The sequence below is a fragment of the Bicyclus anynana genome, chromosome 19, assembly GCF_947172395.1.
Source record: "Bicyclus anynana chromosome 19, ilBicAnyn1.1, whole genome shotgun sequence".
Taxonomy (NCBI): domain Eukaryota; kingdom Metazoa; phylum Arthropoda; class Insecta; order Lepidoptera; family Nymphalidae; genus Bicyclus; species Bicyclus anynana.
This window is the reverse complement of record NC_069101.1, coordinates 6,389,431-6,416,079: the sequence shown is the minus strand read 5'-3', so window position 1 is coordinate 6,416,079 and position 26,649 is coordinate 6,389,431. Positions and strand designations below refer to the sequence as shown.

Sequence of the window (26,649 nt, the reverse complement as noted above, 5' to 3'; positions counted from 1 at the left end):
GTTAGCCCGCTTCCATCTCAGACAGACATCATCATCACTTACCATCAGGTGAGATTGTAGTCAAGGGCTAACTTGTAAAGAATAAAAAAAAAAAATATAAAATTCATTAGTTAAACCATGTAGTACTCCAAAATGATTAAATAAATTTGGATAAAATTGGACAGTCTTTATAAGCATATAGATTTGGTACTGTTTTTTTAACAAATACTTGGCCATAGGCTAGAAAAAACCAATATTTCCCTTCCCCTTTCCAAGTAGTCAGAAAAGACTGTGTAAGGGGTGAGTGTAGTACATTGCAATGTTTATGTCTATGACATTTCAGAACAACTAGCAACACAAGATTTTAGATGTCAGCGGTAACATAGGGGGCGGCGGCAGGGCATCACCTCGCGCGGGTCCGACCGTCCAACTGCCGTCTCCTCACGCGTTTTGATTTTAGCATACTTTATGCCTGAGATGTCAGAAAGATTGCATCTGATTATACTAATAGACCAGCAAACCATAAACTCTGCTTAAGCTATTGGGGCTTTTTATTCTGATATGTGCAAGAAACTTAAAGCATTAATAAATAAACAACAAAATAATTAGTAACTCAAAGTTTATTCACTTATGTGCCAGTTTACATTTACACACTTCAAAATACACTATATAATTTCTACATTTCAAAATATAATATAGAATTTTTGAATGATTATTTACTTTAAATAACAATATAATAAATATTATAGGAATGTGATTGCAAATACATCATTTTATTTTGTTATATAAACGCTGGCAACACTTAACTTGTATAAATAAATATAATGTCACACAGATTGTGTCAATTTTAAAGAATTTTAGTTTGGACACTGGATTGAAAGTTAATTAATACATATTGCATGAATATTCACTATTTTTCTATTTACAATAGTTGTAATACTTAAAGGTCGTATGGCATAATAAATATCGCTACTTGATTGCAATTTTATAAACATTGACAACAACAATAACAATTCATATAACTTCTTAAGCCTTAGCGCCAACTGCTGTGCCTCCCGCCTGTTTATCGATCTGCTCTTTTTCCAATTGCTTGCCAAGGTATTCCCTGAAGAAAAAAAAAATATGGGTTCATGGGGGATAATGGTAAAAATATTTTTTTATTCTATATTTATTCTTTAAAAAACCTCAAACTAATCAGACATGCTTCGCTAGACATTCAATATTAATATCAAAGTCATTAATTATTACTTTTTATTAACAATAAATTACAAAGTTATTTTAAGTTTATTTATCCTAGACTAGGGCAATTGAAATATAGGTGTTAGGCTAAAGTCTTGCAACTGTACCTGCAACTATAACTATCAGACTATTTGCCATCCTAGTTTTAAAATTTTTGCAATTTTGTCATTTTTTTTTTTGGAGAATAATCTAGTTTCTAGATAATTTTTACAACTTCTTTTATTTATAGAGGTTATAAATATAAAGGGTTAATTTATAAAACTTGGCTTTTCCTAGCTTAACTTGTTAAGGAAGTTATAAGTAGGAAGAGCCCAATATTACTATTCACTTTTGCTTTGAAGGTGTTTAATTTTAAGTGCCAGGAAACAAACGCCAGGGAATTACAAATTTTTGCTGTACGAATAAGAAATGTGGATGAATCGTTTTGTATGTGTATATAAATTTGGCAGTACTGTGTCTCACCAGTTGTGAACCATGAGCTTCTGTACAGCGAGCAGCGCCTCGTAGCGCACGTTGGGGTCTTCGTGACTCAGCAGGTACATAACGCGCTGTTTGCCGCCTAGCTGTTCTATGATGCTGGGAAATAAATGAGAATAATTTAGTTTCAAAGATTACTATAGCAAAAAAATCTCTTTAAAAAAAAGTTTAAATTGGTTAAGAAATGACGAAGTTATGCGGGAACAAACATGAAAAAAAAAACATACGGGTTGAATTGAGAAACTCCTCCTTTTTTTTGAAGTCGGTTATAAATGGACCTACCAAGACAAAAAGTGTATTGTGTTAAGCCAGATATAAATCCGCTCAGCTGTCTGTAGGTAATTTAAATAATAAAAATCTAAAGGGGAAGTCTGCAATTGAGCCCAATCTTCAGAACGATACAGAAATGAAAAATGTACTAAAAATCGTGTATTTTTTACTAGATTAAAATATTACGCTTACGCAAAAGGAGGTTTTTTCATTCAATTTTATAAAGTTTTACAATAATATTAAAACTACGTACCTATAACTACATATTATAAAAATTAAAAAGAAAAAATACTAAATTTAAATTATATCTAAAGGCTCAGGCGTCGTAGAATTCGTCCGAATCGACGATCATAGGTAAAGTGCCCAGAAGGCTGGCAGTATTGCCACGTTGTATGGCAATACAAAATAAAATTTAAAATATTTGAATCTTAGAAGAAATAATATTGGCCAACAGGAACATTAAGCTGATTTCATTATTTTCATATTGATCCAGCTTGACAAACGCGTATTTCACTGATTGACATTGGTTGTCACTTATCAGCTGTCTTTGAAAATGCGCACTGTTTTTGAATGTGAACGTGAACGTCATCGAATATGTTTGACAGCAAATTCATTCATTATCTTTGTCAAACTGTTTTCATAGAGGTTTTGACAAAATGTCTCAAATCCCTAGAAAAACTGTCATTTTGAGAATGAATTTGATGTCAAACGGATCCGATCAAGTTGCGTTAACAAGTGATTTAGCTGATTTAGCCAACTACGATTTTTCTGAAAACTGGCCTTATTGAGATCTTCTTGTATGTTCTAATTTATAGCCCATTGTAGCGTGCCTTATATTCAATCACAAATACCGTTTGCAGTGAACCCTAAGCAGGCAAACTGCTAGGTAAACATTTTCTGTAAGAACGTTCGCTTCGATGTGAAGTTAAGGCAGTCGTTCCTAACTCGTCCCTACCAACGCTCGTGTTCTAGTATTCATTAACCAGTCCGCTTAAGTAAGACATTTTATATACTTTAAATTTATATTATTCGTGTGTATCAATAAACGTTAATTAGTTCGTCTACTTGATTTATTATTTGGATTCCTGACAGAGGCACGCATCAACCTTCTTTAACCTATCAAATCAAATCAATCAATTCCCACATATTCATCACCCACAAATTGGTGACCCCGCTCTGTCAAGGAATTTGTGGGTGATGAATATGTGGGAATTGATTGATTTGATTTGATAGGTTAAAGAAGGTTGATGCGTGCCTCTGTCAGGAATCCAAATAATAAATCAAGTAGACGAACTAATTAACGTTTATTGATACACACGAATAATATAAATTTAAAGTATATAAAATGTCTTACTTAAGCGGACTGGTTAATGAATACTAGAACACGAGCGTTGGTAGGGACGAGTTAGGAACGACTGCCTTAACTTCACATCGAAGCGAACGTTCTTACAGAAAATGTTTACCTAGCAGTTTGCCTGCTTAGGGTTCACTGCAAACGGTATTTGTGATTGAATATAAGGCACGCTACATCACACCGCCCCAAATTTTTAAGTTAGTAAAAATTGATACGAAATTACGTTACACTACAAACATACATTGTCAAAGTTAAATGTTTTTTTTTGTTAAGTTAATTAATACCGAGCTAATGTATCGGTAAAATGCTTACGTCGTTATCAGCTTGCCGTCGAGTGGCTACCTGAAATTCGACACGTGTTTACATTGAATAAAACTTATAGTGTAAGAGCGGGTGTATAAAAATATTGACAGTCGGTTCCATAATACTACTTACATTTACATACGAATACATACATGTTGAATAATTGCGAAAATTAAATAAATGATTGGAGAATTACTAATAATACGCCTAAATTACACTTGTTGAATTGCAAAAAAAAATACATGAACGATTGAAGAATGAATAACCCTGGTCCCACTGCGTAATAAAAATAACGCATTTATTTGAACATTGAAATCTTTGAAAACTATGCGTATAAGAAAAATAGAAAAACGACGGACCAGAGCTATTTTACAATGTTGTTCCTATAGGTGTCATAAAAATTGTTGTTAGAGAGTGTTGCCGTTGACTCTTTGAGTATGTTAATAATTTGCTTGCTTGTGTTACTTGCGAGAATTACGAGTGACGGGCATGTTACTGTTTCAAATGCTGATAGTGCGTTTCTCGGTGGCCCGTGTACTTTGCCTTTATGATTCTTGTTACCGTGTTGCGATAATTAAATGATTGCGTCATATCCTCCTCGCCACATGCTTGACGTCTGGGAAGCGTAGAGTTTGCCCGTAGGTAGGGTTGTATCATGTCCCAGTGAAGATGCTTGGCGTTGTACGGAGTATTTATCTGATCGACTCAATAATGGTATCCTAGCCTTCTGCTCTGCTCTGATGCTGCGGTGCCCACGCTTTCAGTCTCGTGGCATAACCAAAATGTTCCCAATTGCGCTTGAGAAAAAAAAATGCTGCCGTTAATTGCGTTACACAAACTGAGTGGTTTTGCAGTGCGTTGCTAACATCCACCGGTGTAACCTTGTGCTGCGGTCGTCTTAGTCGAGGAGCGTTTCCTTTTGTACTAAGTTTCGAGTGTTGATGAGCTATAATCACGACTGCGATGTGCCTGCGGACCCATGATGCAAGGCTAAATCACAGTGTCGTGTGCCTCATATTTGCTACGGCTACGTTCGTCATCGTTGCAGTGAGCCTGGCTTTATTGGTACCTTGCGAGCTGCTGCGCTGCCATTTTTCGCTGGCGATAGCGGCTGTAGCTGAGTGAAATGCTTGCTTGACGCATTATCGTTGTTTACAAAATAATGTCGATTATTTACAATTTACAAAAAATATCGGTTACTTACAGTGTATATAAATTGATTCGGCACGGTCACTTAGAGTCACCTATAATCACTTAGAGTCTTTACGGAGGCAAAATGTAAAAAAATGTAACAGAAAAACTATGTTATGTAAAAGAAAGATAAACATATTAAAATTAACTTAATGTAGTCCGCGAGTCGTTCGTAACTGCTCCACACCAAGGAATTCGCTGCGTGTTCGTTTGTTGCCCTAGTTACCGCGAGTTCATCGACTTGATTTACGTGGTAAAATTCCTTTACCAAATAGAGTTTTTTTTGACAGAACGAGGTCACCAATTTGTGGAATGACCTGTGTTCTGAATTCTTGACAGAGCGGGGGTCACCCATTTCCAGCTTTGTATCAATTGAATTCTTTGGGCCCGAGTTTGTATGGAGACTGGGTTTCTCCTTTCATGTTATAGGGACAATCCCGCAAGATTATACTTTCTGATAAAATAAGAATACAACCCACCACCTCCCATGGCCCTTTCAACCTCTCGGTAATTTGGGCCGAATCGAGGGAGGGCGAACTTACTTGCTCTTTGCGTGTTCCCGGGACGCCTTCTTGACACCCTACAAGTTATTTTCTCTTTTCGCTCCTTGTCCCTTGATACTCACTCTCCCCCTTCTGGGGCTGGACGACACACGAGGTTGACACGCAGGCTTTCCCGCCGCGGTCCATGCATCACCTTCGACCGGTGGTCAACGGTCCAGTGCGCTCCGCCTCGCGTGCCACCGATGCGCGAACTCCCGTGGCTTGCCGAAGTTGACCGCCGAGCTAACGAGATCCTGGTAGTACACCGGTCCTGTCTCTTCTCTGACGATCCCTTCCAACATTGCACTCCGGAGGTCCTCGTACTCGCCGCATTTGATAAAATAAGAATAGCAGATCTCCATGAAGTGCAGAACTTGGCACACTTACTGTTTGCCCCTCGGGTAGTGGCGCACGTACTCGCCCACGTCGTAGCACGCCACCGCCAGCACGACGGGGTCGCGGCTCTTCTCCAGCAAGTGCACAAGCGTACGCAGCAGCTCCTGGCCGCGCTCGTTGAGTCGCGCGGCGTTCTCGCGCCAGAACTTGGCGGATTTGTGCACGGGAGACCACTCCAAACTGCAACATGAAATGAATATTGAATTAAAGGAGGTTACTTTTAAGAAATTAATTATAAACAGTAATTGATTTATTTTCTTACTAGCCCCTTACCCTTACCGAACTCTTTCTCTACCTCTACCGTACCTCATCACTACCCTACCCTAAAGAAAAAAATCAACGAAATTCGTGAAATACCGAATCCAATCGACATACATAAAGCCGACGAATTGGACATTTCAATTTATATAGTCAATATCTCCAATATGCGTAGAGGAGTTGTTATCCGGATGATGTTATAGTGTAGATTATTATTTGCAACAAAAATCAAATCAAATGAAATCCAAACAACGAATCCTAGACTTGGTTGACATCTGTTCTACTACTACTGCACCTATTTACTGGTATTTCAATTAAGAGTGCCCCTGGCACTTTCTTAAAAAAAAACAAACAATAAAGCTGTAAGTTTTTGAGAAATTGATTTTAGTCATTGCATACTACAGATTGACTCATCTTATCTTATTTACAGATTGACTTATCAGACTTATTAAACGATAAAAATACATACCGGCCGCTCTTAACTTCAGTAGCATACTGGTCAAAGGAGCTAAGGTCTTGCACGGAGGTCTGCAGGCGTTCGTTGAGGAAGTCCACGTCGTTCATTATGTCTTCATCATCAGAACGCTTCTGTTCCAGGATGGACAGCTGCTTCAGCACTTTGCACTGCACCATGGCAATGCAATGCTCCTTTGCTACCTGAATAAAAACTAACCATCATACTCAATTTCTGAGTTATTTATAGTTTTAAAAGCTTGTCTGTGTCTGTCAACACAACAAATACTAATCTGCTCTAAAACTCAGCGATTGGTGCTAATTTTATCGAAATCGATTCATTCATTCCAAAGAAAAATATTAGTCATTAATAAATTTTGAAAATGGTATTTATTCTCAATTTTTCCAAAATCTTTTATCAGGTCACCCAATCCGCATTGCATCAGCGTGATGAGTCTAAGCTTATGTACTAGTAGGCCCCCCAATATGACTGTTTCATATATTGCGGGCCTCTCGAAAACTTATTTTGAGAAATTCACCACCCACTCCAACCAACTAGTGGTTGAGGCTTGCAACTACACTCCCAATCCCAACAATTTGCAAAGGAAAACATCCTTTATGATTCTGATGCTGACATAACGACCGACAATGCTTCCAAGGCAACACAAACACAACCTAAACAGCGTCTTCGCCAACGAAGACGAGGTCCCCGATATCTGACTTCACCCGAACGTGATTTTTTTTAACCCACGATATTGGGGGCGCCCGGACTGATGTCTGATACACTCAGGCCAAAACACCCTTCCAGAACGGTCCTCTAAGCCGAGAGCTGAGTCTTAGAAGAGACATCCTTAGAGAGTTGTTCCGCCCACATCTTCAGCATCTGCCTTCGAGCCCGATTCTGGCGATACTTCAGTGCCCGCCCAAAACCCCCCCTGACGCCGCTGAAGTCCCAGCCTTCGGGCCCGATTCCGGCGGTACTTCTGTGCCCGCCCAAAACCCCCCCTGACGCCGCTGAAGTCCCAGCCTTCGGGCCCGATTCTGGCGATACTTCTGTGCCCGCCCAAAACTCCCCCTGAAATCCCATTAAGGATTCTACGGCATTTACACAATCAGAACAAATAAAACTATAGTAGGTTCTTAAATATATGCTGATAATGGTCATGTTACCTGCTGGTCTTCCGGCTTCTCAATGAGGTTGCGGAAGACGGCGAGCACGATGCGCGTCACCTTCTCCTTCACGGAGTCGCTCAAGATGTCCGCCAGGATGGGGATCGCGTTGAACTTGTTCATCTTCTCGGCCAGCAGCGGGTTGAACGTCAGCACCCACAGGCAGAACACCAGCTGATACTGCACCTGGAGATTCAATAAATTACTGTAAACTAAGTAATAAAATAATTACTGAACAGAAGCAGGGATTACTTTGGGGAAGCTCATAATGATAAAGCAAACGAGGCCGGCCATAATGCGCCCTGCACTTTATAGAAAAAAAAAAATTACGAAAAATCCTTTATTTAAATGAATAAAAATCACCAAATATTCACAATAATTGTGAAAAAATTGTATACAAGCTTACACATATCAACAAATTTTTCCGGCGTTCCGACGCTCAGAAATTCATATTACCTGATGGGTAGTTAGCTACCAAAATCAAGAATTTTCTTAAATAAAAAAGTTGAGCGTCTCATGAAAATGAAGCTACTTAGTAGAACCTACTTGATAGTAATCAAATGTAAAAATGTTCCACCGATTCTGGGCTACTAGTGATGGTTATTATAAAATAGGGCTAAAATAAGTTGATACCTGGAAGTTGACCCTGGAAGCCAGGATTGACAGCAGAGTGGAGATGCCGTCGACGGAGAGGAAGGCGAAGCGGTACTCGTCGGTGCGGAGCATCATCTGCAGGCAGCGACCCACCGACTGGATGTAGTCGTTGTTCTGTGGAAACAATACAGTTACTTAGTCAACAACCAGTCTTAACCAATATATCTGTGCTATAGAATAGTAAAAAGAAAAGTACTAGTGTTTGTAAAAATATTACAGTCAATGTGTTTAATTTATAGAAATTATTTTAAGAACTGTCACAAAATAATAACAATAAATATTATTTTAACAATTAAAAAAAAAACTATATCAGATCATTAATACAAGTAAACATATTTTTTAAAATTAAGTGTCTGAAACTATTGATACAAAAATAGAAAGTTACCAAACATATTTATTTAATACTTTTCATAAAAAAATAAAACATAATATATAGCATATTGCACGGAGTTTACAAATCTAAACATTTACAGCCTTACTTGCAAACTTTAATTAATTTCAAGCAAAAAATTACTTCAGAATAAAATAGACACAATACCTCTTGTGCCACTTTACTTGGAAGCAATTCATTATTTAAAATCAATGTCTACAAGTAAGGCGTCTTTGTAAGCAGCGCTATATTTTGAAGTAAAATTTTTAAATCTTAATAAAAGCTTGTATCAGTCAATCTGTTGCAACTTGCGAAGCTCTCAAGTATTGGTCACTATAAGTTATTGTTAGTTCAAGCATGCAGCATGTATTACTAGTTTTATATACACAATTATGTTTAGAAACACTTAAATATAAACAGATATGATTAGGGTACATATTCCACGAGTGTTATTGAAGACATCCAACAGTTAAGAGTAGGTCTTGAGTCAGTACCTTATGGAGACCGGGCGGCAAATCCTCATGCGGTTTGAGAACATCAAAAGTGTCGTGGAGGGTCGAATATTTCTCTTGACCGTTGTCAGTCTTGTCCCCACCCTTGTCTTTGTGATGTTTTGTCGGTTTATCGGAGAAATGTTGTTTCTCATGCTCCAACATAACCTGCTCAGCATGCTCTAACTCGGCAGACACTCTCTCCGCCTTACCAGAAAACAAACCTCTCAGATATGGCACCAAACTCCACAGCCCCAACGATGCAGGATGCTCGAATGATGATGCTCACAACACTGTGTTAGTCTTCAGTTGTTTAGTCACATGATGACATGGTACACTGCTTGCTTGTAGCCCTTCATACTTGCAAGTTTTTTGCTTACTTAAACTATTTTAATAAGCTTGTATACCATAAATATGTACATGTATAAATATTTTTCAAGTCAAACTACTTTTTGGTGCAGCAGTTAAGCAGTAGGAAGTAGATAGTAATTATTGGTTAATTGGGTGAGGCAATTTTGTTCAAACATAAAGCAGTCCAGACCCTAGCCTGATTTGGTTCAGGAGTCATGGATCCATCACTGACACAGCTGGAACTAAGTGGTCTAAAGAAATTTAACTTCTACAGCATATGCATTTATAACATGTTAAACAATGTCACTAGTATTTATTTACTTTTATAAGCACATTTATTGAATTCAAGTGTTATATTACATAATCATGCACATGTCATATAAAACATTTCATTCTCACAAAAAAAGAAACAATAATCTTAACAGAAACAAAAAATATCTCATAATCTGCAAACTTCTGGTATATAAGCATGATCTAACTATTGCAAACATAACAACATTTTATATAATATATTTATAATATGATACACTATTCAGATGTGAAATGAACAAAAAATTATTTCACTGCTTCCCATAAAATATATAAAACACTTTTTTTTGTGAAAACATACAAAATAGCTTAAATTTTTTCCTACTCCTCAGAACATCCAGAACTATAACATATTTTATTATTGAATATGTTTACCAGTGCTCAGGAAAATTAACTGTGGGTTGCACATTGCTATGCTAGATTTTTCATAATGTAAACATTATAATAAATAATAAAATATAGAAATATAAATATTACTGACATTATCATAAGCTATAGGCAGTGAAATATTAAAAAGAATTGTAACTATCATTAACTATTTACCATAAGATAGATTCCTTCTTTATATTGAAATACCAATTAAATAAATAGCTTTTATATTCATTGTATAATTAATGGAAATGGTGTACACCATCTAATTATATAAAACTAATTTGATTAGTTTTGTAAAAATCCCTCAGGTGAACGAATTATGTAAGGTTTTTTAAAACTAATCAAATTAGTTTTAGATAATTAGGTTCCCTAATCTACCCATTTGCATTTTATCCTTTAATTACAGGAGACTCTTGTGTATCTAGTAATTACTAATTATGTCACAACCGGAAATCATGCAATGTAATAAAAGTACACAAAAAAATCAAAATGTAAACATTCCAAAATGTAAAATCAAGCATCAAACTAGATTCAAAGCAATAAATGTCTGATAATTCAAATTACCTACGACTTACATTGGTCTTAAGTTGGTCCTTGAGCCATGAGAGGTAGAAGTGTAAGTCACTCTTCTCCATCAGCTGTGGGTGCCAGCAAGCCAGCTTGGCAATGATGCGAGCTGTCATGTGTTGGACAAACTCGTCTTGGCGGTTAAGCAAGTTAAGGAATGGCTGCCAGACATTGCCGTGTTTGGCGTTACGGAATATTTTCACCCTAGATTTATCTTCCTGAAAATTTATTATTGTGTCAGTTAAGATAGAAAATTTGGAAATGGAATTAATTTCTGAACTATGTTATCTTTGGACTTAGGTGTAAGTTAATGTATTCTAATAATCATTGTACTGTAATGCTGCTAATTAAAAATAAATAAATAAATTATTTTTAAAAATTTTGCTTATAAACAATAGGGATGATGACTGTTTTTTTAATTGTATATAAATTAAGAGTATGCTAATAGTAAAGCAATTTTGTAAGAGGAACAGGGTAACTACGATCATTACTTTCGGAGCTACAGGGATTTAAAGAGTCAGATTTGCGGCGCTGCCGCGGATCACTGAAAAATGCCCCATACAAAATGGCACGATTTAGTGACGTCGTTGGCTCGCTGATCGTTAGATTTGTATGGGCGTTCAAACAAAATTACTAATATCTTTGTTATTTGTGCGTTTATGTTTCTAGTTCATGTATTGAAAAATGTCACATTTAATGTAAGCAAGCCAAAACTGTATGAATTTTCATCTAATTACCATAAAAAAATTTAGTACATTTTGAAATTTTATAATCTTATTTATTTTGCAAATATCCAGACAATTTTTGCTTTTTATGTATAAATTAGTTCACATTGACCTTATTTACCCGAATATATCATAAAAATCAATATATTCAAACCTAGTCATCATCCCTATTGTTAACTTTCTAGTTGAAGTTGAAGAAGGACTTTTATAATAAATATTAATCCAGTTTTTTTTTTTTTTTTTTGTTCTATTGATCTCGTGCGATCAGTCAATAGACTATGAGCAGAGGAGTTGTAGGGAGATTTGGCGGTTAGAAGCCACCTTCCCCAGCGGGAGAAGCTCCATATATATGTATGTCATATGTGGCTTTCAATCAAGAATTTGCCGTCTTTTCAAGCGTCGAATCGCCTGTGGTATCGTTAACTGGACAGCCAGATGATTCGGATGATTTCTGAGTCTATCTTTGTACTTGTCGTTAGTGGATTTTATTTCTGCTTTTACTGTTGACATTTGTAAGTATTCGTGAATTTCTGGTATTCGTAGAAACCACGGCACGTTCGACACTTGTTTCAGTATGTAGTTTTGCGCTCTTTGAATAATGGTGATGTTGGAGTCGCAAGCTGATCCCCACAACTGGATTCCATACATCCATATGGGTTTAATTACTGTTTTATAGACAAGTATCTTGTTTTCCAGGGACAACCTGGAGTTACGAGCAAGCATCCAATATAACCCCCTATATCGATGGTATATCTCATCCCTCTTGGTTTGGATATGTTTTTTCCAAGTGAGCCTTCTATCCAGGTACATGCCCAAGTATTTGACGTTATCGCTTTCTGGAAGTTGGTTGTTGCGTAGCGATACTGGTGGACAGTTTCTTCTGCAAAGCGTGAAGGTCACATGGACCGATTTCGTGGCACTGGCTTTTATTCTCCATCTAGACAGCCATTTGTCTATTTCATGTAGACTACATTGTAGGATTTCTGAAGCTGTTTTGGGACATCTATGGCGAGCTAGAACAGCGGTGTCATCCGCGAAGGTTGCCACGACAACGTCGTTTGCCTGAGGTAGGTCACTTGTAAAGATTGTATAGAGTATCGGCCCCAAGACTGAACCCTGCGGCACACCGGCTTTTATAGGGTAGAATTTGGAAGTGTATTCTCCTTCTTTTACTTGGAAGATTCTCTTACTAAGGTATGATTTAATTAATCCGAAGAATGTGTGGGGTAGCAGTGTTTTAATCTTGAACAAAAGACCCATGTGCCACACCCTGTCGAAGGCCTGTTGCACATCCAGGAATGCAGAAGAACAGTATTCTTTGTGTTCAAGAGTTTCCCTAATGGTTCTGCATACTCTGTGTATCTGTTCCACCGTACCATGTTTTTGTCGGAAACCAAATTGATGGTCTGGTATGATATTTCTTTCTCTGAGTTCCTTTATAAGCCTGCGCATCAAAACCTTTTCACAAATTTTTGACGTTACAGGTAATAAGCTGATTGGACGGTAAGAAGTTATTTCGTGGACTGGTTTGCCAGGCTTTTCAATCATTATTATCTGTGAAACTTTCCAGAGTTCCGGAAAATATCCAGTTCTCATGATACTGTTGAACAGAATGGTAAGAAACACAATGCCTTTTTTGGGTAATTCTAACAGAACTTTTTTATCCATCAAATCAAATCCTGGAGCCTTTTTATTTTCCATATTTTTTATTATGTTGTTAATTTCTGCTGGGTTAGTAGATGCTATTGGTAAACAAAGTTGAAAAGGTTGACTAAGGACGTCTAATATCTCATTGTCATTATTGATGCAGTCGGGCTCATGTGGTGTAAATATTTCAGATAGATGATCGCCGAAGGCATCAGCTTTTTGTTGTTCGCTTCGTGCCCATAGATTTCCGTCCAATTTAAGAGGTGGTTTGGGCTTTACAGGTTTGTTATAGTTTTTGCAAGCTCTGTAGAGTGAGTAGTCAGTAGCAGTAGTAGCAGTCAAAGATTCCAGATATGATTCGGTTTCGGCCTCATTCACTGCTGCTAAGGTGCTTTTTAGATCTTTTATTGCTTGATTGAACCTAGCTTTGTCTTCTGGGTGTCTTGTATTGTGCCATATTCTGCGTAGCCTTCTTTTTTCCATAACATGACATTTTACTTCACTTGGAACCACTTTGTGTCTTGGTTTTGAGCCTGGCATTTCTGGTGTTGATTTCCAACAAGCTGATTGTACCACTGTCATAAATTTGTGTGCAGCATTATCTATGTCGTTCTCTGTTTTAAGTTTAATCCAGTTTTAATATCAATAAAAAACTGCACAGCTTCCCAGTAAAGTGAAGGTTTAAGAATGGCAAATGGCATGTCAATACTGAATACCAGTATAGACAAGAATACCATGTAAAATAAATACCTACTTGCTAAAGTTTGATATTTATTTAAGACATGGTTTTTTATTTCTGTTTAGTCTAATTCCATATTCACAGTTTCTGTATTTAAGGCACATTTAAGGAACATCTTGCAAATAAAGAGCTGCAAATGCAAATGTGCACAACATTTTAAATAAAATACCTTCATTTTTAATGTTTGTTGATAAACATTCCACATTGAGTTTGGCTTTATTATAAAAGATACTACACACATAAGTAAAAATTAAAAGAAAAGTTATTTTGAGTTCACACTCAAATAGACAATTACTTATTGGTTTCCTATGCAGTGCAGCATTTTTACAAATTAATTATTATTGATTAAGTCAGCTAGGAACTTATATATTAATAAGGTATTGGTTCAATTTTAACTTACAGAGAGAATGTCATCAATTAAGACCAGGACATACTGGATGGTATTATCTTTGCTGATATGGGTGAGCAGGTTCAGGAATACATCAGCACATACATCAGGATTCTTATCAGGCAAGTCTTTCTGTCCACGCTGGTCTAAGTTAACAATGAAGTCATGATCACGTTGGGTGATCATCTGCGATCTGCGCAAGAGATTATGCTCAACAAATACGAAGGAGACATGTAAAACAATTGCTCATGTCGTAAATCAATACTTACTGCAAATAAGATTGCCAGTTTATTTGACTTTGACGGATTTCACTCGCCCTTATTTGTAATACGCTTGTAGCGGCAATCATATCTGTAAAGTGTAAAAGTGTTAGAATTTATATTTGGCGACGGAATAAGTTAATTATTGTCTATTTACGAGGCGTAGGAACTTACCAATTTTATCATCACCCAGCGTGGGGATAAGTTTGCTAACATTCTCCTCGTTTATGTTAGCCATTTTGGCTAATATTATAAGAAAAACAAACCTCTCACAATAGGGAGTTTATTGAGAGAAATTTTCTTCCGAAAACAGAAAATTGGAAGACAGACTCAGCTGAGAGGTCTTGTGACTATTCAAAGTGAAGTTGTCTTCAAATAATTTATGACACATATTGCTTACCTTCTCTTATGTACACTTTTCGTGCTGAAACCGACAAAGATAGAGATATTTAATTTATAGTTGTCTACATTGTGTAAAAAATCAAGAAGGCAACGTTAAAAAATCATATGTCAATCGAATATTGTACCATAGACATTAAATGGTTATGAACTTAAATTTAGGAACTCGATATCTATAGAACGAAAATATACAATTAAAGATTTTTACCCAGAGTCGTAAAAGAAATGAATAAAATACAAGTAAAACGGTAAAACGAAAAATAATCATAATCTGTCTACACTTCGTAAATGTCGCTGTCAGTGACTGAACAGGGCTAGAACTCAGAGCTGGAAAGCCTTATCCAAAAAATAAGTCCCTGTCAGTAGCTGTCAGTACGTAGTATCTATTATTCTGTGCCTGTCAGTGTTAAACTGTCAATTCCCTTAAACTTATACTCTTTGGTCAAGTCGTTATTCGTTTTTCTTTTTTGTCCTTGATTTTTGTAAACAATACATGAATGACGACGTTAATTTTACTTTGAAGAAAATTTATGTTAGGTACTATGAATAACTCATATAGCAAGGTATATTAAAATTAATTGCTAAAATCTGGATGTTCCGTGAAAACAATATTTCGATTACGATATATGGTTAGCTAGCATGTAACATAATATTCATGGTGAGCTATAATTATTAATTAAAATACAAAAAAGTGGATGAATTTAAAACATCTGTGCGTTGAATATTAATTTATATAATAAACTAATAAATTTACAACAGATTAGTACGTTTATAAGTTATTTATGGTATAAGTTTGGCTCTTAGGTGAAGTTTAGAATACTCACGATTGTATCTCTCCTGGTCGGCTTCTCGTCTTGATTTTGCATCCATTTTTATGAAATAATTTTATAATGTTGTTGGTTAATACTAAAATTTTGTTTGGTGAACCATAATAGTAAATTTTTATATGTATGTATTTGACTTTTGTGTTACAGATTAATAATTTGAGCTTGGACTTGTGACACATTCTGCTAAAAATAAATTTTGGGAAGTGGCCAGTTCTTTTGTCATGAACAATTTGCAAAGAAACGAGGACAGTGGGAACGATGACCCAAATATGTTTCCGATAGGAGTTGAGTCATCTTTACAATTGCCTTTAGATAATTCAATGTGCATAGTGTTTACAGGACACTACAATGGTATAGGCGTAGAGGTTAGGCCGCCTGATGAGATGAAATTACTGTACCACATGGGCTGCTTTGGCAAAGGGTCTACATCTAGGTCTAGACCTAAACCAGTAACAAACAGTCCTGTGTTTATCCGTAAAAGACAATTTTTAAAGAGAAACTACTGGTATAAGAGATTTGGTAAAGCGCAGAAAAATACAGATCCAGATTCATTTTTCAAAGACATTGATCAATTGGCTGCTAAAATTTTAAATGATAGCGAGAAGCAAACTGGTAAAGATGTCATTAACTTGGTTTCCAGTGATGATGAAGATCTGGAGGACATAGCGAGTTTAACAGACAACTCTGATTTTGATGATTCTTTTAAAGAAAATGCTGTGGTAGTTGTAGCCAATAGTGATTCTGAGGATGATAACTATTTTGCCAATTTAAAGCCCAAATATTGTACTAACAAAATCATATTAAAGGAAAAGCTCATGCTCACTTTACAAGAGGCATTCTTTCTGCTTTACGGTCTTGGCTGCTTGCAAATTGTAAACTTTGAAAATAACATACTGACTATTGAAGAATGCTGGAAATTGTTCTCAGAAACTGAGAGTAATTTTATTGAGAAGTATGTTGTTTATCATTATTTTCGATCCAAGGGGTACATTGTGAAACCAGGAATCAAGTTTGGTGGTGACTATTGTAAGTTAAATTTGTTATTTTCAGATATTCACTTTCATTGTAACTGTTTTAATAGTTAGCCTTAACCTAGCCAGCTTTAAATGCATGTAATTAGAATTTGTGCAATGTTTTCATTCTTTTGTAAATAAGTAAATGGGTTATTCTCATATTGAATATTAAAAAATATTTAATAACTATTATTCATCATCAGGCCTCAGCCTTCATAGCCTATTCATAACATAATCAACTAATTTATTTATTTTGATTTAAATCACTGGATTGTTATTGATCCCACTGCATTATACAGGGTGATTCGGACTTTAGTGCGGACATTTTTTTTCGTGGTTCTGTATCATTAATAGAACATAAATCTACAAACAGTTCGATACATTTTATGTAATTTTTTTTTTCAATTTATGTCTCAGAAATAACAAAATAATGGACACATTCCCAAACAAACTGCGCAACTGCTGGCGGCACTTTGTAAGACGCCGACAAAGAAATACCGGCAGTAGTCATATCGCTTCGGCTTCGGCTGACGGGGGTGGCAGGGGTGAGGGGATCGAAAAATCCCTGAGGACGCCTGCCGAATTGCCGATGGGCGACCAGTGACAGACACTGCCGTGCCGTCGCTTGCGCATTTAAGTCGAATCATCCTTTAATGCAAAAGTTTGCGTAATAATAATCATCATTTGTATTTCATTATTCCAATCGAAAGTTTATAATTTTTATTATAACTACGCATTATTGATGGTCCTAAGCCCAATAAAGTATGAAGGGAAAATCGATACTCAACTCAAAAGTGACGACCTTTAATTATTATAAAAAATAATAGGTACAAAAATAAACGTAGAAAGGTCAACGACCCTCGGCGCGGGCGCTCGCTAACCTAGTACCTACCAGCTGATTTTGTAGTTGCCTATTACTGTGCTATTACTTAGTACAGCGATAGGGTGACCCTCAAATTCTGTTTAAATGTTTAAACTTTAGCTAACGATAACTTTGTTATTGTTGAGTTAAAAAAAAAAGGAAAAAATACGTGTTCATTAAATTTTGTTTATGTACAAAATATAAAAATATCCGTACTTGAAAAAATTTCTTCCTGTATAGCTTAGAAGAAATGGCTGTAAAAGTTATAATGTAGGCTAAATCTTTTTTGGTCTAAAAATATATTTTGTTCCTATGTTGGTTTCAGTGCTGTATAAAGAGGGCCCTGGAGTGAATCATGCTGATTACATTGTTGTTATTAATTATGGTAAAGAAGATATGGACTGGACTTCATTACTGGGGCATCTTAGAATGGCGACAACTACAGTGAAGGTACTCCTAATTTTTTAATGTATGTGTTTTATTTATTTGTTATGAAGGTAAGCATAATATATAAAAAAATATTATATTTTCAGGAAATATTGATCATAGAAGTCAAAAGGTCTAATAAAGAGCACATGAAACTACCCCAGGATCTCCAGGAATATAGAGTAAGGGAATTGTTGTTGTCGAGAAAAATTCCAGTGATAATAAATAATGATGATAACTATGCCAGATTTTATTTACTTATACTACTAACAACTGTTTCTTAAATGTCTATGCTCGCTTCATTGGCTTTCTAATGCCAGTTCTTCTATATTCACTTCTTTCATTTAAATATAGATCAGTGCATCTTTGCCTGAATTCCTGATTGTCATACCAACTTGTCAGACATGATTTCATCACTGAGTTCTCCTCTCTACATTTAACAACCATTAAAAGCGAAGACGCTATGCAACATTTGTTAAACTCATCAACTTCTTTGACACATTTCTCTGCTTTAGCTACCTCTCTCATAAGCTTCGGTATGACTACTTCAATCTCTACTTTCCTTAAGCTTTTGTCATCTGGATCGCCTAAAAATAATTCATTTGTTAATTTCAATATAAATTTATATGCAATAATTCAAATATAATAACATTGATTCAAAACCTAAGCCGTGCGGGCCTTCAGAGTATTTATTTGGTAGAACCGATGTGTCGGGCATGTTGACAATTTTTACTCAATTGTGTTTAGATTTTAGCTATTAATTTGGTTTATTTTATCAGAAGATACACGTTTGAAACTTTGGACAAGAAATTAAACAAGTAAAATATGTAAACATCGATCGCTAGGAAATGACATATTTTGTTGAATATTAAAATGACATTGACGACAATTATATGAATTATTTGACAAATCAAAATGTACAGATTACAAACGGCTAGCATAGACCCATAACTCTAGTTACCCCAAAAATCGATCGTTCGTACTCAAATAAAAAAAAAACATACATACAGTGGAACGTAGAACCTCTTCCTTTTTGGAAGTCGGTTAAAAATACCAAAGTAGTCCGAACTAGGCACACGTCTTGCCATAATGTTGTTCTCAAGTCGTAACGTCTATTGCAGCTTAACATATCTGTAACACAGACAATGGTGTAAAACACTATATGCAATGGTAACACAGGTAAGGCTTCATGAGATTGCATTTTCGACAGCTAGATGTCAAAATTAAAATCGTCATTGTTGAGCTTGAGTTTGACACTAATAATTCATGGAAATACTAAGTTAAAAATTTGTGTCGGTTTAGCATTGTTATTAAATATTCGAGACTAATTACTTAGAGTACGTATAGAACTCAAATATAAAGTCAAACTATTATCTACAGGTATGTTTTTAAAGTTCCGTGCAACAATCTAGTTTGTTTGAATGTTCGTGTCATCGTACATAACGCTTCATGTTATTTGTTAGTAGAACGGGTGCCAGTGAACCATGGATCGTCTTTTGCGTCTCGGAGGAGGTATGGCCGGGCTCTCCCAGGCGCCCCCGCCGACCGATGCGCCCGTAGTGGACACAGCAGAGCAAGTTTACATTTCATCGTTAGCTCTCTTGAAAATGCTGAAGCACGGTCGAGCCGGTGTTCCAATGGAGGTTATGGGTCTTATGTTAGGTAATTATCATCATAACATCTAAGGAAGGCTGTATTGTATTATGATTATAAACAAGGATTTGACTATAACCAAAATAATGGCATTAGGACAGTGACAATGCAAAATGATTGCATGCTAACCTAAAAGTATATGTATTGAGTAGTGTTGGTATGACCAGGCATCAGGAATATAATCAGGGATCTTTAACATAGTGACCAAAAGAACATAGGAATGAGCACTTCCTATATTTTTTTCCTAGAGACCTAGAAGAAAGATACTTCCTACTTACAACATAGTATACTAAGCCCAAAACTTTGAGTCTGTTCTGAATAATTAACTATTAGTATTAACTATCTTAGTATTCCATGGATTCATCAGTGGCAGGTCTGTCATGTGACAGTAAAGAACTGAGCAAAGCCCTGTACTTTTAACCTGGGTGTAGAGTAAAATAACTCCTTCATAACATAGCAACAATCCAATTTTCTGTTTGTGTTTTCTTTGTCCAGTCAAATTTGGTGACTCTTACTAACCATACAAGATCAGCTTTGGATACCCATTGCAGGTGTACAAAACATAAACCACTAGGGTTATAAGAGCTCAGTGTGCTGCAATGTCAAAAAGGACTAGAAGTTTGATGCAGAGTATAATAAAAATAACATAACATAGGTCTAACCCCTGTTATTCGGCTCAGCAGTGAGCCGAATATGGCTTGATAATTAATGATGAATAATAAATGTGTTCTAAATTTTTTTAATTTGTATTGCAGGTGAGTTTGTTGACGATTACACAGTTCGGGTGATTGATGTGTTTGCCATGCCTCAGACTGGAACCGGCGTGTCTGTAGAGGCTGTGGATCCTGTCTTCCAAGCTAAAATGTTGGATATGTTGAAACAAACTGGAAGACCTGAGATGGTAGTGGGATGGTGAGTTATATTTACATTGGAAATAAAAACTATTATAATATTAGCCCTCCAATTCTCAGAGAAGCAGTGAGTTAAATCTAAAACTGAAGCAAGTCATTAAAATATACTGATAATGATGATATTCTGTATTACAATAATGATAATTTTATGAAAGCCATTGAAATTATCATTTACCAATGCACAGCAACTGCATGATTGTTTATGAATTATGAGTGATTGGTATTGAGAGAATTGTTTTTTCAAAATTTAATGTCAGCCCAGAGTTTAGAAGCCTTTGCATTCCTGAACAAATTTTTTTTTTTTTTTTACAAGTTAGCCCTTGACTACAATCTCACCTGATGGTAAGTGATGATGTAGTACAAGATGGAAGCGGGCCAACTTGTTAGGAGGAGGATGAAAATCCACACCCCTTTCGGTTTCTACACGGCATCGTACCGGAACGCTAAATCGCTTGGCGGTACGTCTTTACCGGTAGGGTGGTAACTAGCCACGGCCGAAGCCTCCCACCAGCCAGACCTGGACCAATTAAGAAAATCTCAATCGTCCCAGCCAGGGATCGAACCCAGGACCTCCGTCTTGTAAATCCACCGCGCATACCACTGCGCCACGGAGGCCGTCAAACTTATTATGCCTGTAGTGTGGTCATTAATATTAACATTAGTCATTATTACCTGTATTGGAACAGCATAGTGAAGTCCAAATTCCCCTGCACAGGGGAGTGGTGGCCTGAGAGAAGATATAAAAGTATGCGGATGATGATTGATAATGATGAAAATATAGTCTTATAAATATCTGTTGTATTTATAATAATTTTAATATTCAGCAATATACCGTTTTCAGGTACCACTCGCATCCTGGTTTTGGTTGCTGGTTATCAGGAGTTGATATAAACACGCAGCAATCCTTTGAGGCCTTATCTGAAAGAGCTGTGGCAGTGGTGGTTGATCCCATCCAGTCGGTGAAGGGGAAAGTTGTTATAGACGCATTCCGCCTCATTAACCCCAACATGATGGTTCTTGGCCAAGAACCGAGACAAACAACATCCAACTTGGGCCACTTACAAAAGCCTTCAGTGCAAGCTCTCATTCATGGCTTAAACCGTCATTACTACTCCATCAGTATAAACTACAGGAAGAATGAGCTGGAACAGAAGATGTTGTTAAACTTGCACAAGAAATCGTGGATGGATGGACTTACTCTAGCAGATTACAAGGAGCATTGTGCTATAAATGAAACAACTGTCACCGACATGTTGGATTTGGCCAAGAACTACAACAAAGCTCTCGAAGACGAAGAGAAGATGACGCCTGAGCAGTTAGCCATTAAGAATGTTGGCAAACAGGACCCCAAGAGGCATTTAGAAGAGAAAGTAGACATCTTGATGGCAAATAACATTGTACAGTCCCTCGGAGCAATGCTCGACACCATGGTGTTTAAATGATTGTACCAGACACATTTAAGTATTAAGGTCAAATAAAAATGTGCATATATTGAGTTGATCCTCACTTTCTGGTTAATGCCTAGTGGAATATTGTTCTACAATATACTTTCTATTAATAATTATATTTAATAGGAATTAATGGTAATAATAAACACATCCCTTTTTACATTTTGTTTATTTCAATAAAATACCCTTTGTGGTGCAATTTGACTACGAATATTTTCAAGCTTTTTCTTTACAATAGGACAGTTGCTATTGGCTATGTCTAAATCCATCATTGGTGTGAAATGAAGCTGCGAGTTCACAATATTTTTAACCAATCTCTTCATTTTGTGGAATGCATCATCAGGATTGTCCATAGTAACCTAAAATCATATTATAATATCTTGATAAGTTCTAATAATATTTGTAATGTTTATAGAATATGTTATAATTTCGGCACAAGATCCTACTACTCAATATTTTTTACAAACACCATGGTAATAAGTAGTCTGCAATTTGTATGTAGGTCTATAGGTACTTTTTACTACCTACATAGAGTTCTTGTATTTAACATAGAATCAGAATTCAGTCATTCAGCATACACTTTTATATAATACTAGGAGGCGTCCGCGACTTCGTCCCCGTGGAAATCAATGTAAACTTTCAAGCCCTGTTTCACCCCTTTCTGTATGGAAAGTCCTTAATTTTTCAAGATAGATACATCAGTAAAAATTGGTATGTGGACCAAAAATTTTATAAAAAAATACAACCTACTTCAAAAACATAAAACGTACCAGCTAAACTAAAAAGCGAAAAATAACATCATATTATGTTCTACCTGCTGATCACTTTGAAGGCGGTGCTAAACCGGTGATGTATTAATTTAAGCTATGTAAGAATATCATAAAGATTAAGGTTTTACGGATAGTGTTCTTTCATGTACTTTCTCTCTTACTTTCTGCTCTTTCAGAATCGACTTAAATTATAACAAAAAAAAAACAGACTGGAATTGAGAACCTCCTCCTTTTTTTGAAGTCGGTAAAAATTACATACTGTATCATAGAAAAGTCCAGGATTATTTCGATGAATTTCCTCATAGTCGTCCTGTAGGTGAGCTGTGAAACTTTCTGCTGGTACCTGAAAATGTTAATGTGATTAGGCATCAGAAATGACTCGTCGGTCCAATGGTTAGCCTGTGCGGCGTTGGATTATGAAGTTCCGGGTTCAAACCTAAGGTCACTGAAATATTCAGTTCTATTTTCCAACAAACGTTATGGTCCATAATTATCTTAGATAATTATAAATGCGGAAGTAAGTCTGTCTGGCATCTTTACACGTCTTTAGACAACCTTTAAGTTCAGTAGTTTTGATTGCTTATCAATAAACAGTGAATAAAAATCAATCGGCTTAAGAATCACTAACAATAGGAAGTATTTAATTTTAATTTGGTAATTAACCGACTTCAAAAAAAGGAGGAGGTTCTCAATTCGAGTGTTTTTATTTGGTATGGTATGTTGTTACCTCATACCTGATAACTCGAAGACGCCTGGACCGATTTGAATAATTCTTTTTTGTTAGTATGATTAGGTACACTAAAAATTTATAAATAAAAAAATATAATAAAAAAAAATTCAACCGACTTTAAAAATATAAAACGTACCGACAAAACTAAAAAGTGAACATCGCCTTCAAACTGATCAGTAGGTTGAACATAATACGATGTTATTTTTCGCTTTTTAGTTTAGTCGATACGTTGTAGGTATGTTTTTGAAGTCGGTTGATTTTTTTTTATTATCGTACCTATATGTAAATAAATAATGTTAGCGAATAGACCAGCTAGTCCTCTAATGAGCCATTTATATTGATGGCCAACGTGAACGTCACGATATCTTCGTTGTCTCGCTTAGATAGAAGAATTATTACCGTTTGGTATTCATCCAGCTGATGCTCTACGTATTCTGGACTATCCGTTTTAGCTTCCCGCCGATTTTTATTATCTAAAAAGTATAATATTTTCAGTTTATTAACGTTTTTTACAGTTTACCTAGAACCAGGTTAATCTACTCAAGTTCAAGAATGGATAACATTTCATTTTTAATAATAATAATAACAGATTGTCTTATAAAGAGGGGACATTTGACTAACAAAAATTAGCACTCTAAACGTTAATATTTCACAAACGAATTGCTGAATCGAAAAATATTGTTAGCAGACCCCTCATCTATTTCCAAAGACCTGTCCAACGATACCCCACACTAAGATAAACGAGTGAAAAAAAACATCCTTACTTTACAAGTAGGTAGGCTACGGACCCTCAAAAAACAATTATTAAGATTTTATTATTTTCAAATTACAGCTTTCTGGTGGTAAGTCTCTGTGCTAAGCCGCAGACAGACTGACGGACAGACGGACATGGCGAAACTAAAAGGGTTTCTTATGGATTACGGAACCCTAAAAAGAAAACTCACAAAGTTCATTGGCCTTGGCGTTCAGCGGCAAACCGTTTTGAATTAGGAACGCGAGCCAAAGGTCGGAGCTCTGTGCTCGCACGTTCTCGCGGGACTGTACCATCTTCGCGCTCATCGACTTCATTAACAAATTCGCCACTGCAACAAATTCGACTTAAGATCGTAGCTCATTAGAGCCACCCGATTACCCGACCCGCACCGCCTCGCCTCAAGGTTAGTATTCTACGTACGGATTTGTAGGGGTATGTGCTCATTACATCAACTCCGTACATCACCGGATCGCCTCGCTCGCGATGTGTCCACTCGCAGTCCGCACATGGACCACTCGGTGATAGCTCGCTAACACACGTGCACACCTGGGGCCAAACGCTGGTAGACTACTCGGAAATTCGTTGACCACGCAAGGTTCACTGGTGACAACGCGGCGTCCACCCGTGGTCTATCTGTCGACTACAAGTGGACGCATAGCGACGAGGCGGTGCGGATTTTTCTTGTATTGGGATTTTCCTTACCTGAAAAATCGTAATAGTAAAGCCGTCGGTCCTGCGCCTGATCTTTCACCGGTCGTGTCGGTCTGCCGTCCCATCGGACTCTGAGAGTGAGGGAATATAATCTGCACTTGTGCTTGTGAACACACTTGTGCACTATAATATATCTTGCGTCTATGGTTAATGTCAACATGGGAGATTGACTGCCATGGCCGAAATAAAATAATCGGTCGGGAGCATATTACCGTGAAGATGATGATGGATGATAAGGATGATAATTTAGAGTAAACTTACTTTCAGTCTCATTTTGCGGTTCGGCTATATTTGCAGAAGTAGAAGGCTCAACGAATAGATTGTTTACGGGGGACGTGAAAGTGACGGATTTAGATGATTTTCTACTATCTGATAAAGGATATCCTGTAAATATAATGTCAGCCACTGATGATCAAGTAAGCTCACATGCCTGCAAGCAGCCGATAAAACTGACCGTGTGATGGTCGCGATGTGAACATACGATCAGTTTTATCGGACGTCAAGCCGTTAGTGCTGAAGGCATGTGGTCTTATCGGATGGTGAAGGGCTAGCATAAATTATATAAATTTTATTTTAATTTTTAGAAAAAAATATTTTTTTTCATTAATTATACTTTACACTCATCAAGTACCTACAATGACTATATTTTATGTATTTCCTCTATCTGTAAGATAAACAACGTTTAGTTGAAAGTTAGATATTTATTAAATTAACTTACAAGCTTTTAAATCTTGGAAGCTAAATTACCTTGAACCACTTCGTCTGAGAATCGTTAGGACTTTTTGGTTATTTGCTAACTACTAGATGCTACTAAATGCTATCATCATCATAGTCAGCCGCTGGACGTCCACCGCTGGACGTTCAGCGTTGGAGTTAGGGTTAAGCCACATGGACTTCCAAACACTACGGTCTTGAGTCGTCTACTTCCAACGGCTTACTGTAATCTACTTGATGTTGTTGTTCCAGCTGTGGAAGACCAACACTGCTCCTTCTAGCGTGGGGTCACCATTCCAGAATTTTGGCGTAGCTTGCGTTGGAATACCCTGTACCAAAATTAATTGGGGGGGCCCAATAGACGAGCGGCTAGTCCCGAAAATCTCTATAGCAGTGTTTTATGATTTACTCTCCGGAAAGCACAAGATAAGCGAGATTGTGGATTAAATTTTACTAATTTTTACTTTTACACTTAAAGGTACCCCTGTAGTTTGGGGGGCCGTATCATTGATACGGCTCATACGGCGGTAGAAACGGCCCTGATTGTGATTAAGGGATAGGAAGTGAGGTAAGTATAACAAGTGGGTACCTTTCCACGTGGAAGATTTGCTAAAGTCAATACTTTTTCGGCCGGGAACATTCGTTTGATCTTGCTTATTTATGATTAGGGAGCGACCAACAGACCTGAAAATAAGTTAGAATAATTAATAGGATATTATTTATATAATGTAAAGAAATCTCTACACTGCAAATAGTAGATTCTAAGGTATATTGTTTACATAGTATTTTTTGAAGATTTTTCATGAAAAACTCTTTTTAAAAACAGATAAATAATTCGGGTATTAAATATAGCCTATGACACTTACAAATAACTCGGCTATTGAATGGTAAAAGAATTTTCAAAATCGGTTTAGTATATCCAGATA

At 36.5% G+C, this 26,649-nt stretch overlaps 5 protein-coding genes across 10 annotated transcripts in view; 2 read left to right on the top strand and 3 right to left on the bottom strand.

The window, feature by feature from the left end:
• Positions 1 to 581: 581 nt before the first annotated feature.
• Positions 582 to 15,855, bottom strand: LOC112056185 (V-type proton ATPase subunit H). 4 transcript variants are annotated; one of them, XM_024096558.2, is made up of 12 exons: positions 15,729 to 15,855; positions 14,906 to 14,929; positions 14,515 to 14,596; positions 14,258 to 14,438; positions 10,755 to 10,964; positions 9,151 to 9,354; positions 8,266 to 8,400; positions 7,633 to 7,818; positions 6,479 to 6,666; positions 5,743 to 5,931; positions 1,681 to 1,794; positions 582 to 1,084 (listed from the first exon to the last, which is right to left on the bottom strand). In XM_024096558.2, exons 1-12 carry the CDS (start codon positions 15,772 to 15,774, stop codon positions 1,006 to 1,008), a joined length of 1,638 nt encoding a protein of 545 aa, XP_023952326.2. In that variant the 5' UTR covers positions 15,775 to 15,855; the 3' UTR covers positions 582 to 1,005. The 4 variants fall into 4 exon arrangements, with proteins under 4 accessions (XP_023952326.2, XP_023952328.2, XP_023952327.1 ...); XM_024096560.2 differs by lacking the exon at positions 9,151 to 9,354 and having other exon boundaries at positions 15,729 to 15,851; XM_024096559.2 differs by lacking the exons at positions 14,906 to 14,929; positions 15,729 to 15,855 and adding an exon at positions 14,680 to 14,869.
• On the top strand, positions 15,323 to 18,316 carry LOC112056186 (uncharacterized). 2 transcript variants are annotated; one of them, XM_024096563.2, is made up of 4 exons: positions 15,323 to 15,467; positions 15,879 to 16,757; positions 17,932 to 18,056; positions 18,140 to 18,316. In XM_024096563.2, exons 2-4 carry the CDS (start codon positions 15,953 to 15,955, stop codon positions 18,314 to 18,316), a joined length of 1,107 nt encoding a protein of 368 aa, XP_023952331.1. In that variant the 5' UTR covers positions 15,323 to 15,467; positions 15,879 to 15,952. The 2 variants fall into 2 exon arrangements, with proteins under 2 accessions (XP_023952331.1, XP_023952330.1); XM_024096562.2 differs by having other exon boundaries at positions 15,372 to 15,562.
• Positions 18,252 to 18,916, bottom strand: LOC112056187 (COX assembly mitochondrial protein homolog). Its single transcript, XM_024096564.2, has 2 exons — positions 18,696 to 18,916; positions 18,252 to 18,619 (listed from the first exon to the last, which is right to left on the bottom strand). Exons 1-2 carry the CDS (start codon positions 18,748 to 18,750, stop codon positions 18,321 to 18,323), a joined length of 354 nt encoding a protein of 117 aa, XP_023952332.1. The 5' UTR covers positions 18,751 to 18,916; the 3' UTR covers positions 18,252 to 18,320.
• Positions 18,917 to 19,249: 333 nt separating this feature from the next.
• On the top strand, positions 19,250 to 22,204 carry LOC112056190 (26S proteasome non-ATPase regulatory subunit 14). Of its 2 annotated transcripts, none has more exons than XM_024096566.2 (4): positions 19,250 to 19,412; positions 19,499 to 19,694; positions 20,441 to 20,597; positions 21,438 to 22,204. In XM_024096566.2, the coding sequence occupies exons 2-4, from the start codon at positions 19,517 to 19,519 to the stop codon at positions 22,036 to 22,038; spliced, it is 936 nt and encodes a 311-aa protein (XP_023952334.1). In that variant the 5' UTR covers positions 19,250 to 19,412; positions 19,499 to 19,516; the 3' UTR covers positions 22,039 to 22,204. The 2 variants fall into 2 exon arrangements, with proteins under 2 accessions (XP_023952334.1, XP_023952333.1); XM_024096565.2 differs by having other exon boundaries at positions 19,252 to 19,412; positions 19,496 to 19,694.
• The window catches only part of LOC112056183 (uncharacterized), a 32,533-nt gene continuing 27,617 nt past the window's right edge, over positions 21,734 to 26,649 (bottom strand). Inside the window, exons 14-19 of the mRNA XM_052887593.1 lie at positions 26,313 to 26,407; positions 25,271 to 25,393; positions 24,489 to 24,626; positions 23,944 to 24,017; positions 23,074 to 23,157; positions 21,734 to 22,403 (exon numbers count right to left, since the gene is read on the bottom strand). Coding sequence (XP_052743553.1) covers positions 22,218 to 22,403; positions 23,074 to 23,157; positions 23,944 to 24,017; positions 24,489 to 24,626; positions 25,271 to 25,393; positions 26,313 to 26,407 — 700 coding nt within the window. The 3' untranslated portion in view covers positions 21,734 to 22,217. The remainder of the gene's footprint in view (positions 22,404 to 23,073; positions 23,158 to 23,943; positions 24,018 to 24,488; positions 24,627 to 25,270; positions 25,394 to 26,312; positions 26,408 to 26,649) is intronic.